The sequence below is a fragment of the Polyergus mexicanus genome, unplaced genomic scaffold (genome assembly GCF_030449975.1).
Source record: "Polyergus mexicanus isolate NDT 795.1 unplaced genomic scaffold, iyPolMexi1.0 SCAF_27, whole genome shotgun sequence".
Classification (NCBI taxonomy): Eukaryota; Metazoa; Arthropoda; class Insecta; order Hymenoptera; family Formicidae; genus Polyergus; species Polyergus mexicanus.
Window position 1 is genome coordinate 1,415,481 of NW_027223347.1, and position 13,237 is coordinate 1,428,717.

The 13,237-nt window shown below is 36.3% G+C and overlaps 1 protein-coding gene across 1 annotated transcript; it reads right to left on the reverse strand.

The window, feature by feature from the left end:
• Positions 1 to 4,273: 4,273 nt before the first annotated feature.
• Positions 4,274 to 11,996, reverse strand: LOC138943481 (uncharacterized). The gene is made up of 2 exons (XM_070314330.1): positions 11,982 to 11,996; positions 4,274 to 7,801 (listed from the first exon to the last, which is right to left on the reverse strand). The coding sequence occupies exons 1-2, from the start codon at positions 11,994 to 11,996 to the stop codon at positions 4,274 to 4,276; spliced, it is 3,543 nt and encodes a 1,180-aa protein (XP_070170431.1).
• Positions 11,997 to 13,237: the final 1,241 nt, after the last annotated feature.

The following is a 13,237-nucleotide window of genomic DNA, read 5'->3' on the forward strand; positions in this document are numbered from 1 at the left end:
TCTGATAAAAAGAGATAAATTTTAATCAAATTTAAAAGAAATTGGCTTTATTAGTTAGCTAAATAATAACAAGATAATATTAGTCACACTACTTCTCGTGATAATTATAGTCGCGTGACAATAAAAAAGCGTACCAGAAACCCACTTTATTACGACGCGACTACATGAAAAAAATATAATATGTGAGAACGACTCTAATTTAGCGGCTATAATGACACATTACGTATTGTTTCCGTGATCACATGTACCAAATTGCGAGAGATAAACGAGCAACTATGCTTTCTTGCTTGATATAAAAAGAGAATTATTAGCTGTTGCCCGCGCGCATAAAAATAATATTTTAATTAAATCAAGTCAATGACAAGAATAAACTTTTTATAGAATTTTTATAGTATCGGGATAATTTAAATATTGTTATCATCGAATCGTTTTCTATAATCTCGTTTGGTTTTTAGGCAATCCCGCTTTTAGCAACTATTTGCTATTCCCAGGAACGACAATTTTGCCTTTGGCGATGGAGTGACGTCGGGAATACCAGCAACGATACATCGGAGACTCCGGTTGTCGGTTCGCCTTATATTCTGTATATACCGCCCATGAGGCAACAACGTGCCTCTTGAGATCAGTATGACTGTCGGTGTGTACGGATACGACGTCAGTATGGAAATAAAGCACTTCCGAGCTCCGCGAAAAATGCATACGTTCCTTCTGGCTAACCCTTGAAACCTTCCTTCGAGATCCCATCCAATCCCTCCTCGTCCCCGAAGCTAGTCTTGAAGGACCGGCAACTCCACACGCTACGACGTACGATTAAAATTGCACCAGAAGGAAGTCGTTACGTGCCTTCGAGGGAATCGCCTGAGCGCTAATAAAATTCGCTTCGTCTTTGTAGACATTACTTGTAGACATTTTCCCCATAGCAAACATTATAATGTCTCATGCAGGTTTGATGAATTTTAACGAGTTTCGGAAATTATTATCACCCGCTCAAATATATTCATTCCTCGATACCTAACGTGTAATCTTTTTAACATGAAACGAGATAGCCTTGTTATATTCATGATATTATCTCTTTTAATCCTATAATATATTTGACCATGAAACTACTTCTTTTAAATGCGGCGACATAAAAAATTTTTATATAGTATATTTCCCGTAATTTTTAATTTGTTTTCTCTTTTTCTCTCTTCTTATAAATGTTAAATACAATTATTTTATTCAGATAACTGTAACAAGTGTATATAATATTATATAATTGTAAATAAAATTAAGTAAACTATTCGAAAGCAAATCTTTTTATTATAAATGTTTTACAGTTTAAAAATATTTAAGCTAAAAAAAGTTTTTACACAAGAATTTTTATATAAAGAAGAAAAGAGAGAGAGAGAGAGAGAGAGAGAGAGAGAGAGAGAGAGAGAGAGAGAGAGAGAGATAACATTGAATAAGATTTGCAATACTCGTTTTGCTATATATTCTGAACTAGAATTATTGATATCATGCATTTAAAATCAATTAAAAAAAGAATGATATCTAGGATATCACCGTGAATCAGTTTATCCTCGCTGATTTAACGCGGGCAAACTAGGCTTTACGACAGAAAACGTGCGAATATTCCCATAGCGTCAGATTACACCGGAAGTTTCATGATCATATTGTCTAGTAATGCGAAGTAGTAAGTAGTTGAAAGGAAACGAAGGAAGACATGTGAAACAATGCAGAGACAGAGGGTGGAGAAAGGAGTCGATGAATACTGACGGCGTGTAGATCCGCGTAGAAAATCTGCGAATAACGATTTTAGCACTGGGCGCTAACCATTCTAACGGAAGACGAGGCAATAGTATTTCATTTACATAACCGTAATTCTACTTAGCGGAGGAAACCTAATTCTCTCATACGTTTCTCCGTCGTACCAGAATTCGCGGTATTTAGGCGACCGCCGATTTAGCCGAGTACTTTCTCGAGACAAACACTTTCGGATGCTCAAACTTGTAATCCACATTACGGCGGGCCAATCTCTGCAAATGGACTCGAAAACAACGTGTTTCTGTGTGTAATCTTACACTAATACTTAGTAATATTAATATTTACGACTTGGTATAATGCATCGCCAAAAATAAAAAATAGATCATATAATATAAAAAAAAGAAACATGCATAGAGAAAAAATAACACATATTGACATAATTATTGCATTTGCACAATGTTTTTTATTATCATATTATATCCAATTATAATATAATAAATTAATAGTAAGGATATAGGCAACAAGGAAAGAGCAAAAATAAAAATTGAGCACTATGTACAAAGTATTCATATATTTACATGCGGAGCATATATTAAATGTACAAGCTAGTAAGATCGTTATATCCGGCGAGTGATAGCATCGATTGCTCGTCGGATATAAGCTAAGTGCCCATACACACACACACACACACATACACACACACACACGTAAAACTCTTCGCGTATATAAAATAATAAATTAAAATCCTAAAAAAAATAGGTGGATATGGGTTTGGAGCAAGCGGATGCGTTTTATGGCTTGGCAGTATCGTTACTGCGTACTTCGTAACAATGAGCGTCTCTCCCTTAAATGTATACGCTCTACTTATTTTACGTATCTGCAATACACCAAGTTATGCATAACCGTTTGCCAGGGAAAATCATAAAAATGCAAAAGCTTTGAGATTACTTGGGATTTTAACGGCGCCGCGCACTTTCACGCGATACGGATACTCATTTTCAACTTACGCGCAAAACTGCGAATCGTAAGTCGCATAAAGATCGTTAATATGCGCGGCGGAAGGAAATAACATTCGTTGCTTATGGTTTCTCGTGCTTGATAATATCGACATTTCGTGGTTGCTCCGCATTTCCGCCGATGTACATATGAGCCCCAAGCACGCGTACGGTCACGTATTTTTGTTCTATTTTTTTGCACACACGTAATAATAGACTAAATGTATCCGCATCCATATAGTTATCGCGATAAAGGCATGTAAAACCGAGCATAAACGCGCTTGGACGTCCGCAGAAACGAGCAATGCGTTTCACATGGAAAGAGATTCTCATAGAAGCTCAGTACTGTTTCGCCCGATCATTAAATGAGTTTTTGAACTTTCACCTCAGCGAAGATTGAAACCGCGAAAGATAACGTGGCTGTCGATCACGTTCTACCGACCGGAAAACGACCAAGCAATTTTACACGAATATGCCATATCGCCAGCTACATGTATTCCGCATGAGAGTGGTGCCGTAACCTATTGACCTACATGAGTATTAATAAACGCGCGTAATGCCTCGTACCGTGCTTAACATTTTATATATCGTGACAAGAGCAGCGAATGCTAACTTGCCACTTTCGTAGAATTAAACTGAAAGTGGTGGCATCGACTACTCCGTCAAAAATCTCGATATTAAATAATTTCCTTATACTTCAAAAGTATCATCAAGCCGACGAAGTTTCCATGGACGAAGATAAGATAAGCCGCTGACGCGAGGACATGGCAAGGTTGAAGCATTCTGAATGTTTAGTCGGATCTCAGTAAACATTTGACGTGATAACAGGATAATTATTTAAGAAAGCAAAATCTTCTTACGTGATAAAAATGTGTCGATGATACTCGCGTCTCTTTCTATAATCACTCTCGCAATTCTGGTAAGAGATGAAAAATTCTTGAGCAAGCAGACGCGATTCATCTAATAATTTATTATCTATACATTAGCCAATAAGTAATTATTACTTTTGCTTGCTTGCGAAAAAATAAAGGAAAAGATTACATAAACTTTTATTGCGCGTTTATGCCTTCTAATTCTAATTTTCAGCTGATCAAGCTTTTTTTAACATTTTTGAAGCATACCAAAAAATTACATAATCTTAGATCTTCGTTTAAACAATTTTTAAAAATAAAACAAAAAAAAACAAATTGTTAGAAAGTTTCAACGTCACATTGCAAAGCAATTTTATCACAATCTATTTGAAAATAAATTTTTTGATACGTTGAAATATAATCGGTCATACCCGCGGCTATACGTTCACCAAAAATATTACTGAAAAATATGATCGCTTTAAATATCTTGCTATTGTGAACATCATAGATTTAAAACCTCTCACCGAAATATTTTATTGATCAACCGCAAGCAAAGAAAATAAATGGCATCACGTTAACAGCAATATCTTTTCTTGTCGGAAATCGAAAAGTCTTTACGAGATGAATCAAAGCGATCAAGACTATTATTAAAAATATTATTAGATATTTTTACATAGGCACTTATTACGATTTAGAAATTAAAGAGGATTTTGTTTGACTATTATTTTGTTCATTCGTCTTCGCAGTTTGCATCTCGCTTTTCGACACAGATCTGATTTCTTTTTTCGTATCTCCATATTTAGTATCATAGAATAAAGCGATTGATGGCTGATTTTTTGAGTATTTAACATCTTCTCTTTTCTCGCTAACTTTCTCGACTTGATTTTGTAATCCGTTGTTTTGTCCTTGACTATCTACGGTAATAAAATGGCCATTAATAACACCAGTTTTTCGCGACTTAGGACCGAAAACTTTTTCCAATTGCTGAACTTGCGGTGAGCCTTGTAGTTGTATAGCACCATTCTCCGGCTGTTCTATAGCGGCCAATATATCTTGAAGTAGGCCATTAGACAATACCTGATCGTGTCTGATGCTGCCATCCGAGTTCTCGGTGCCCAGACCTCCGTCTGCTGGTTGTATCTGCAATCTATACGTGCCCTTGGAACCGTGAATCTCAAAACCGTCGGCATTGTCAGCGGTCAGCCGCTGCGCCAGAGACAATGCCTCGCTGCCCTCGCTTGATTTCAAAAATTGACTAGCATCCACCTCGTTTAATTCGAGATTCTTTTGCTGGCCGAAGGCCTGCGCGGTCAAGCTTGCTGTCAGCGCTGCAGCCGATATTCCCGAACCATGCTCAAACGTTGCCGCGGAATAGCTATTGTAAGACTGACTAGACGGATGCGCAGCGAGCTCGTTCAAAACATCCGTAGTAGATGCATGAACAGTTCTGGTGTCACTCGCTTCGTTGGACGAATCAAAAGTTAATCCTACGGGATTGCCGTAACTGTCCTTGAGATTCGTTTTCTGTTGTTCATTATGTTGTAAATCTAGTGTATTTACCGGCGGACCTCCCAGGAAATTATCAAGCGGCTTAATAAGTGGCAATAAATTGCCCGTAAAAATGGGATTTTGATGATTATCGTCAGATAAATCACTTCCCGCGGAGTTCGCAAAGCTTGTAGACAGAGAATTGGTAAAAACTGGACCGGGGATTTCTACGTTTCCCCCAGAAGTCCTCACATTTTCAGAACCGAGTTGCAAGTTGCCGCTAGAATGCACGCCTTCATGCGCAGGTAATCCAGCATCCAACGGTGCTGGCCTCTCGCCTGAGGGCACTTCATCGCTTAAAGATAAGCCTCCACTCAAGTGCACATCTCCGTTAAAATGCGATTTTCCATTTAAAGTTAAACTACTGCTTAAAGGTAGCTCTCCGCTTACGGACAATCCTTTGTTTAAATGTAATACTCCGTTCACAGGCAAAAGCGGCTGCAAGGAATTGCAATCGTGACCACCACCTATTGATAACGGTGCATTTACCACAGGCGTGCCATATGTCGTTGTCAGCGCGTTATTAATTCCGCTGTAGAGATTGCTGCCAAATCCGGAAGACGTTGAAATGAAAGAAGTTGGTGGGCCAAAGTTAGGCGCTCCATAAGTTAAATGAGGCGCTGGTGTGTTGAAATCAGTGAACGATAACGGCGTTCCGTATTGAACATGTGGTGCGGCAATCGGAGAGTTTAAATTATGTACGTTAAACGAGCCAGATGATGCGAAAGAGCCAGAGAATAAATTGTTCGAGTCCTGTGTATGGCGAAAAGATATCGGCGCATGGACGTTCGGCAACTGCTGTTTTGTAGGCGGCGGTAAGTATCGATTAATATTTGATAAAAGCTTTGTTGGTATCGGTTCTCTGAATTTGATCGGTTCCCGATTTCGCGGTGGTATCAAAGAACCGGGGGGAATGGGTGGTGGCCTAAATGGACCATGAAGTCTATGATGGTGCAGACTTTGTTTGTTAAAAGAGCTTCCGAATATTCCAAATGACGAAAACAGTTGTCCACCTCGTCCTCCTTGCGCTGCTGGATAAGATCCAGTAAACGAGTAAGAAGATAGAGGTGGTGCGCCGTAAGAATCTAAAGGCGGAGGAGAAAGCAAGGATGTCCCTGATAAAAAGTCAGCGGATTTTCCAAAAGTTGCGGTTGTTAAAGGTGGGCCGTAATCGTTCGATAGCGTCTGTTGCGGTAGCTGCTGCAAGGACAGATCGTTCTCTATATTCTGAAATCCGTGAGAATCTCCGCCATTGCTTAAAGCAGTAATGTGAGATCCGTCATCGTTTGACGTCAACTCCGCATGAAGCGACGCGGAATTGGCATTAATCGAATTCGAGATATGATTGAACGACGAGACGTCGGAAGTAGTACCACCTGATAACGATAAACCTGAGAGATCCGCATTCAAAGCGCCCGTTGTGGGTAATAGTTCAAAGCCTACTGTTTTTATGATGGATAATGGTTCGATATTTGGTGTTCCATGCTGTAAATTCAATTGTTGCCGTCCGAACTGATGATCGGATTGACTGGTTGTAGCGCCTGGGCCTTGATTATTGTGTAGGGGTTCGTGTTGCGGTAACGGTGGCGGCGGTAATCCATTGCTCTCCGAGGAAGCCGAGGATTCATGCACAGACGTCTTCAAATCGTGATCATCTGGATTATTTAACGGCATCCCATAAGAATCGCTAGGCACATTTGAATTCGTCGAAACGCTCAGGGAAGCATGAGATAATTGCGATCCCGAAGAGGATGAACTTTCGATATAATTATGCTTTGCTTCGAGGGCAGAGGCATATGTATCTGTCAGTGGACCACTTTGATTAGGGGAGGTGGCCACTCCGGCAATAGGCTGCCATCCATCGTACTTTATGTCAGGTGGTGTGGGTGGCGCTGGAACTCCTGGCGGAGGTGCTGGTGGTGGAGGTCCGTATAAATCACCAGCCGGCGGACCGTATTGCGGTTGCGGCGCGGATACGGGCGGCGGCGGTGGACCGTACTCGTCATTGGGCAGAGGATTAAACTGAATAGCTAATTTTGGAGGCGGCGGACCGTAAGTCTCAAGCGATATAGGAATAGGTGGTCCGTGACCGGGCTTGGACGGTCCGTGCTGACTCGCCGGTAGCGGTGATATATATTGCTGGCTCGATGTACCAATGAACTTCAATGGCAGACCGTATTGAGGTGATATAAACGACGAGAACGAAGCCGACGGCGGCGTAAAATGTTGTTTCGGCGGTCCGTAATGGAGCTTCGGCGGGCCGTAAGTAGGCCTCGAAACGAAGGAGGATATTGCCAAACCGAAACTTTGTTTCGGTGGATCGTATTGCGGCTTGATAATACGTGGTGGTCCGTACGAAACGGTCGGCGGTCCAAATACAGGTGGCGGCAATTCCGGCGGTGGTGATGGATAAATGGGCGTTGATCCAAGGTTGCCGACTAACTCCGGAGGTCCATATATCGGCGCTGGCCCATTAAAACTCGATCCTAACGGTGGCCCATAGTTGTCGGACGGAGAATCGAAAGTATTACTTATCCTATCATCGGCTTTGGCCTTGGTAGATTTCTCTTCTTCCTTGGTTAATGGTATTTGCGAGGTCGCCTTGTTGACTACCGCTTGTACATGTTGTCCAATCAATAGAGCACAGAACAGCGCGAATAGCATCTAAAACAGAACGAGTTGACTAAAATAGGAGAAACTGACTTCGCGGCTTTTGCGATGAATATTTTGTTTCTCTATTCCCACATTAATTATGATGTTTATGATTATAGTAAAAAGAAACTTACAGCATAATATCAAATTATGTAAAGATAATAATATATTGCGCGCTTAAGATCTCGTAAAATGTAATTGCAACAAACACATTACAATTTCGTAATTAAGATTCGTAATATGATTTTACACATAAATTTGATTTATACATGTTTGTAGGACTTTAAATCATATTTAAATAGAAAATATGTAATTTGGTCAGATAGTAATTACAAATTCAATACTGTACATACATTGCATTTTAAAAGGATCTGTTATAATTAGATACACATTTGTTCAATATTAAGATAAAAATTATTTCTGCTTTTATGTACTTTTACTTTCGCATCTTCGCTCCCTTAAATAACGTGGTAAAATATGAAAGGATGCAAAGCATAATAAACACACACACAACACATATCATAAGATTATTATCTATATCATCATAAAAATATTATTACCAAAAATAATAAGTAAATAATTATGCCTTGCATAAATCCATTCCAGCATCTGAAAAGCCAAGCTATACGCGTTAATTAGTTTGTTAGGCGTTAAAAATAGCTTTGCAGTACATACGGAAATCACCCATGCTACTTGTTATTATGTAGCAATTATATTAGAGGCCGTGAGAATTTCTGTATTATTCGCTTAAAGTCAGAAAAGCAATCAGTGTAACATATGTGAAAATTATATAAAACTACATTTACATATTCCGAGCATTAAAAAGGCGTGCACGAATGAATAATTACGTTATAATTGTAAGCGGAATAGCGTATATTGCATAAAGACAAATTGCGAAAAACAGACAAGTGATATCCTTTCTGAGACGCTGACACTTTGCTCATTGAAATGAGTATTAATTAACAACTATTTTTAATCCAATAAAATTCTATACATATATACATACATCTGTAATCTTAAAAAATACATATATAATGACGTATGTTCTAAAAAACTATTATAACAAGAACTACAATATTTACCTCATTGATCATAATTGTTAAAACGATCTAACATAAGTGTCCTTTCCATGACATATAAAACTAAAGACAGCTATAGAATGTTCAAAATTTATGCGATATTCATTTCATCATAAATATCTCTTGCAAAAGAAGCTATTATTTATGCTAGAAGGATATTTACTTTTTGAGTATATTACTTCTATAATACTGACAATAAATATTAAATTGTAAATATACTACTATAGTAATATACTATATATCACATGTATATACACATGTAATAAATTTTAAAACTATTTTTACAAAAACTTAATCAATAAAATAATAGACAAAACAATTAAAAATTATGTAATTATCTTTTGTAACACTTTATATATATAATTCGAAATAATGTTATAAATTATATGTAAAACGCTATTACAACAATTAATTGAGATAACATTTTATATTTTTTCTAAAAAATATCAGATCGATGAAGAAGAGCGATGAGAATGTACAAACTTATCATGTGTCATTGCCGGCAAGAAACCAGCAACTTCTTCTCTTAAGTGGCACGATGGCCGAGATGCAAGGTTAACATAGTCACCATACTTTCTCCAAAGACCGCGGGAAATGCTTGCAACCCGACAATGTATAACAATAATTGTGATTTCAAATAATTACTTTTTAAAAAAATATTTTTTATTCTGATATTCAATCCGCAATTTACCGCAAATTATGTTCCTTAAAAGTCAACTAAAAATTATTAAAGAATTTGTAATTGAAATAATAAAAAAACCTGAGACATATTATATATAAATACATATATATCTTTATTCTTTATGTTTGCAATTGATAAGCACATATTTCAGCTTTACTATTATATCATGAATTAATTGGTTTATTATACACAAGTTGTCGATAAATATTGTATCACCAATATAATAATGACCTATATTTTTATTACATACTTCTGTGCATACATAATCTATATATATATTGTATATATATGTATATATATATATATATATATATATATATATATATAATTAATTTTTAAAATAATTATTAAATACAAAATTCTTAATTGTTAGTTGTACAGAACATCGAATTTACAATGTGTATGTGTGGCTATAAAACTATCAAAATATTTTACTTATCACATACATTATGTAATACATATATCTTGCATTTCCATGCATTACATTGTTGCTATTGAACACTTACAATTAGTAGAGAGTGATTCAATGATATGCTATATATACAGCGTAAAGAGTAATAATATTTATGAGAGATTAGATCGTATCTAAATCTCTATTATAATTAAAATATTTGCCTTTCATGGTCACAAGCATTGATTATGCGGACATAATTAAGTAAAAAGTGCTATTACTTCAATCTATAAAGAATGATATTTATGTTGTTTTATTTCTCGTTGTATATAGATAACCAGTTTTACATCTGTATAATACTTTTATATACAAATGCATCTTTCACCGCCCGTATGGAAATACGTGTTTCTTATAAGAACTTTCGTTTTCATGCATATTTCATTGCCACGCATGCGGGAATACGTAATGACTTATATATTTCTTAAATAATCATTATTGATAAATTTTATTTATCTATTTATAATATTACATTTTTATATTTTTTTATTATATACATATATACATATATACGTGTGTGTGTGTGTGTGTGTGTGTGTGTGTGTGTGTGTGTGTGTGTGTGTGTGTGTGTGTGTGTGTGTGTGTGTGTGTGTGTGTGTGTGTGTGTGTGTGTGTGTGTGTGTGTGCAAGAATTATTATACGATTTAAAGGTTAGTCAAAAGACTAAATTGTTCAACAATGCCCGCGTGAATTAAAAGAATTGATTTGATCGGTATCTCAGATTAGTCGTTATCGAACACCGATAAGAAACCAGCTATTACTTAATCTATGATTGGGAATCGTCGCAGTGCAATTATCGATAATGCATACGCTTAAGACCTCTATCGTGCGCTCCTTTCATAATATTGTATATGCACCCCTTCCCTTATTAATACGGAAATTTATTCACATCGAGGGTGTAATGTTATTTCAGTTGTAGAGAGATTTCTGCGCATTAAAGTGCTCTATTCATTTTTTTCGTTTCTAAATAAAACTGAGATGCGACACGTATTTGAAAAGCCGATCAATCAAAACACAGAAATCCGTCTCGTCGATTACATAGACATATACATATAGATGATTCAATCAACAAAATCTTACATAATTATAAACTAAGATATAATAAAGTTGAGAATTTTTTCACATAACTTAAAAAAATATTAATCAAATCTGTATTATTTTCTATTTAATTTTTTTTCTAGGTAATTAATACCCATTAAAACAGTAACAACAGTAAAAACCAAAATAGTTTATTACCATTGACTATGAGATATTTATAAACAAAATGTACACGAGATAATAATGACTCAACAAGTAATTAATATATAAAACAATATTTATGAATAATTTTACATATGAGAAAATGGATATATAAATATAATATTTACTTTAATTATTATATAGTAAAATATAAATTATCATGCGAAAATGCAAATATTACTCCAAAGCGTTAAAAGCATCATGCATAATAAGAAAGAATGCAATTATGTTAATTAATATTGCAAACCAATGTAGTAGCTATTTTTTCGAATAAATATATTATTTATCGATATTTTAAAATGCACGTTGTATTATTATAAATATTTTAAAATGCACATTATATTGCTACAAGTATTTTCAAATATGTATGCTTATATTTAAAATAATATACATTAAAATCGTAAAAAGAATTAATTCTTAAATGACGTTTATTTAAGCCATTTTAAATAAAGTCGGTTTAAGTAAGATATAAATAAACAGATAATAAACATAAATTAATAAACCTTGCATTTATTGAATATATTTTTAAAACTTGGCTTATACAATTCTTCCGCTAAACAGATTATATATTTTAATGGCATACTATAGTCATAATACTTGCAATTGAAACACGTGCAAGCTTTAAAGCAGGTAGTTTTGCTTTTTGATGAAACTATATTTATGTCATATTTTTATTAATTTCTGAGAAGACAAACGTTCTGAGAGCGAATTAAGCACGACTAATCCAGACTCGCTGCGACTTACCTTGAATTTAACCATGACACATGCGCATAAACCGAAGTCTCGACACTACATACAAATTATCCGACACTACGAGATCTCCTTGCTCTTGACGCGCTCCGTCTACTTTTCGTCACCACACTTTAAAGGAAGTCGCGTCTACTTCAACCTTGTCGTATGCGATTTAATAGTGGCTTTTCCTATCACACGTCGCGCACACCATACTGGCACTTGTCGGCCCGTAGCCTCTTTGACAGACGAACGCCACGACTCGCCGGTACTAACACAAAAAATGTTCAGTCTCGTGTGAAGGCTCTGCTTATATAGACTCCGAGAGGGCTACGAGTCAGAAGAGTTGTCGACTGAGGTTGTCGGTTGTCGGGTGAATCGCGGAAAGGAGACCTGGGAAAAGGAGAGAGTGAGTCGCCTAAGGGTACCGAGAGAAGAGAGAGGGCATAAAAAAAAAGAGAAAGAGAGAGAGAGAGAGAGAGATGACGGCGACACGAGGAAGATGAGAACGCGAAAAGTGGGAGCCCTCCTCATACGACGTTTAAAAATTCTCTTTGTAGAGAAAGTAGGCTAGCTCTGCCTCTGTCTCGGTGAAGAAGAAGATGCAGCGTGTATATCTCTTGGTCCCCAATGACTACAACGCGTTCGTCGCGTGAAACCGGTTGTAAATCCTTTTGCAGCAGACAAAAGATACCTCGGAAGAATTGGTCAACCGAGTCTCCCAGCCTATGCTCACATTTGACAACAAGAATCGACGTGAGTTATCGGTTGCGTATCTGTTGGTATCTGTCGGAGATCCTTCCCCTCAAAAAATGCAGTTTGCATAAAAATGCAAGTGAAACTTGCAGTAAACTTTTTATGTATCTCACAATCGCAATTCTATACATCCAACTTGCGTTGAAAAAATTGAAGACTGATAAATTCACACGGCATTTCTAATACTCATAGTTTTTTTTTATTTTTATTCTTGTTTAAAATATTTGTCAGCATCTATTTCTAAAGATTGACCAAGAATCCTTGATGCATCATTGGGCATCTCGAAGGATGTACATCAAGAGTATTGCATTAGATGTACACACAAGAAATCTTATGCAATACGATGTAATAATTTGCACCATGGTAAATTGTAGATTGATGTAATCTTTAATCATACTCATTAACTATCGCAATGTAGTTGGAATGAATACGCGTAGCGATATCAAAAGACGATATAGGAAAACAGCTTTTTTTTTTTTTATTAATAAAACCTGTCTTTCACCGGAAACATAATT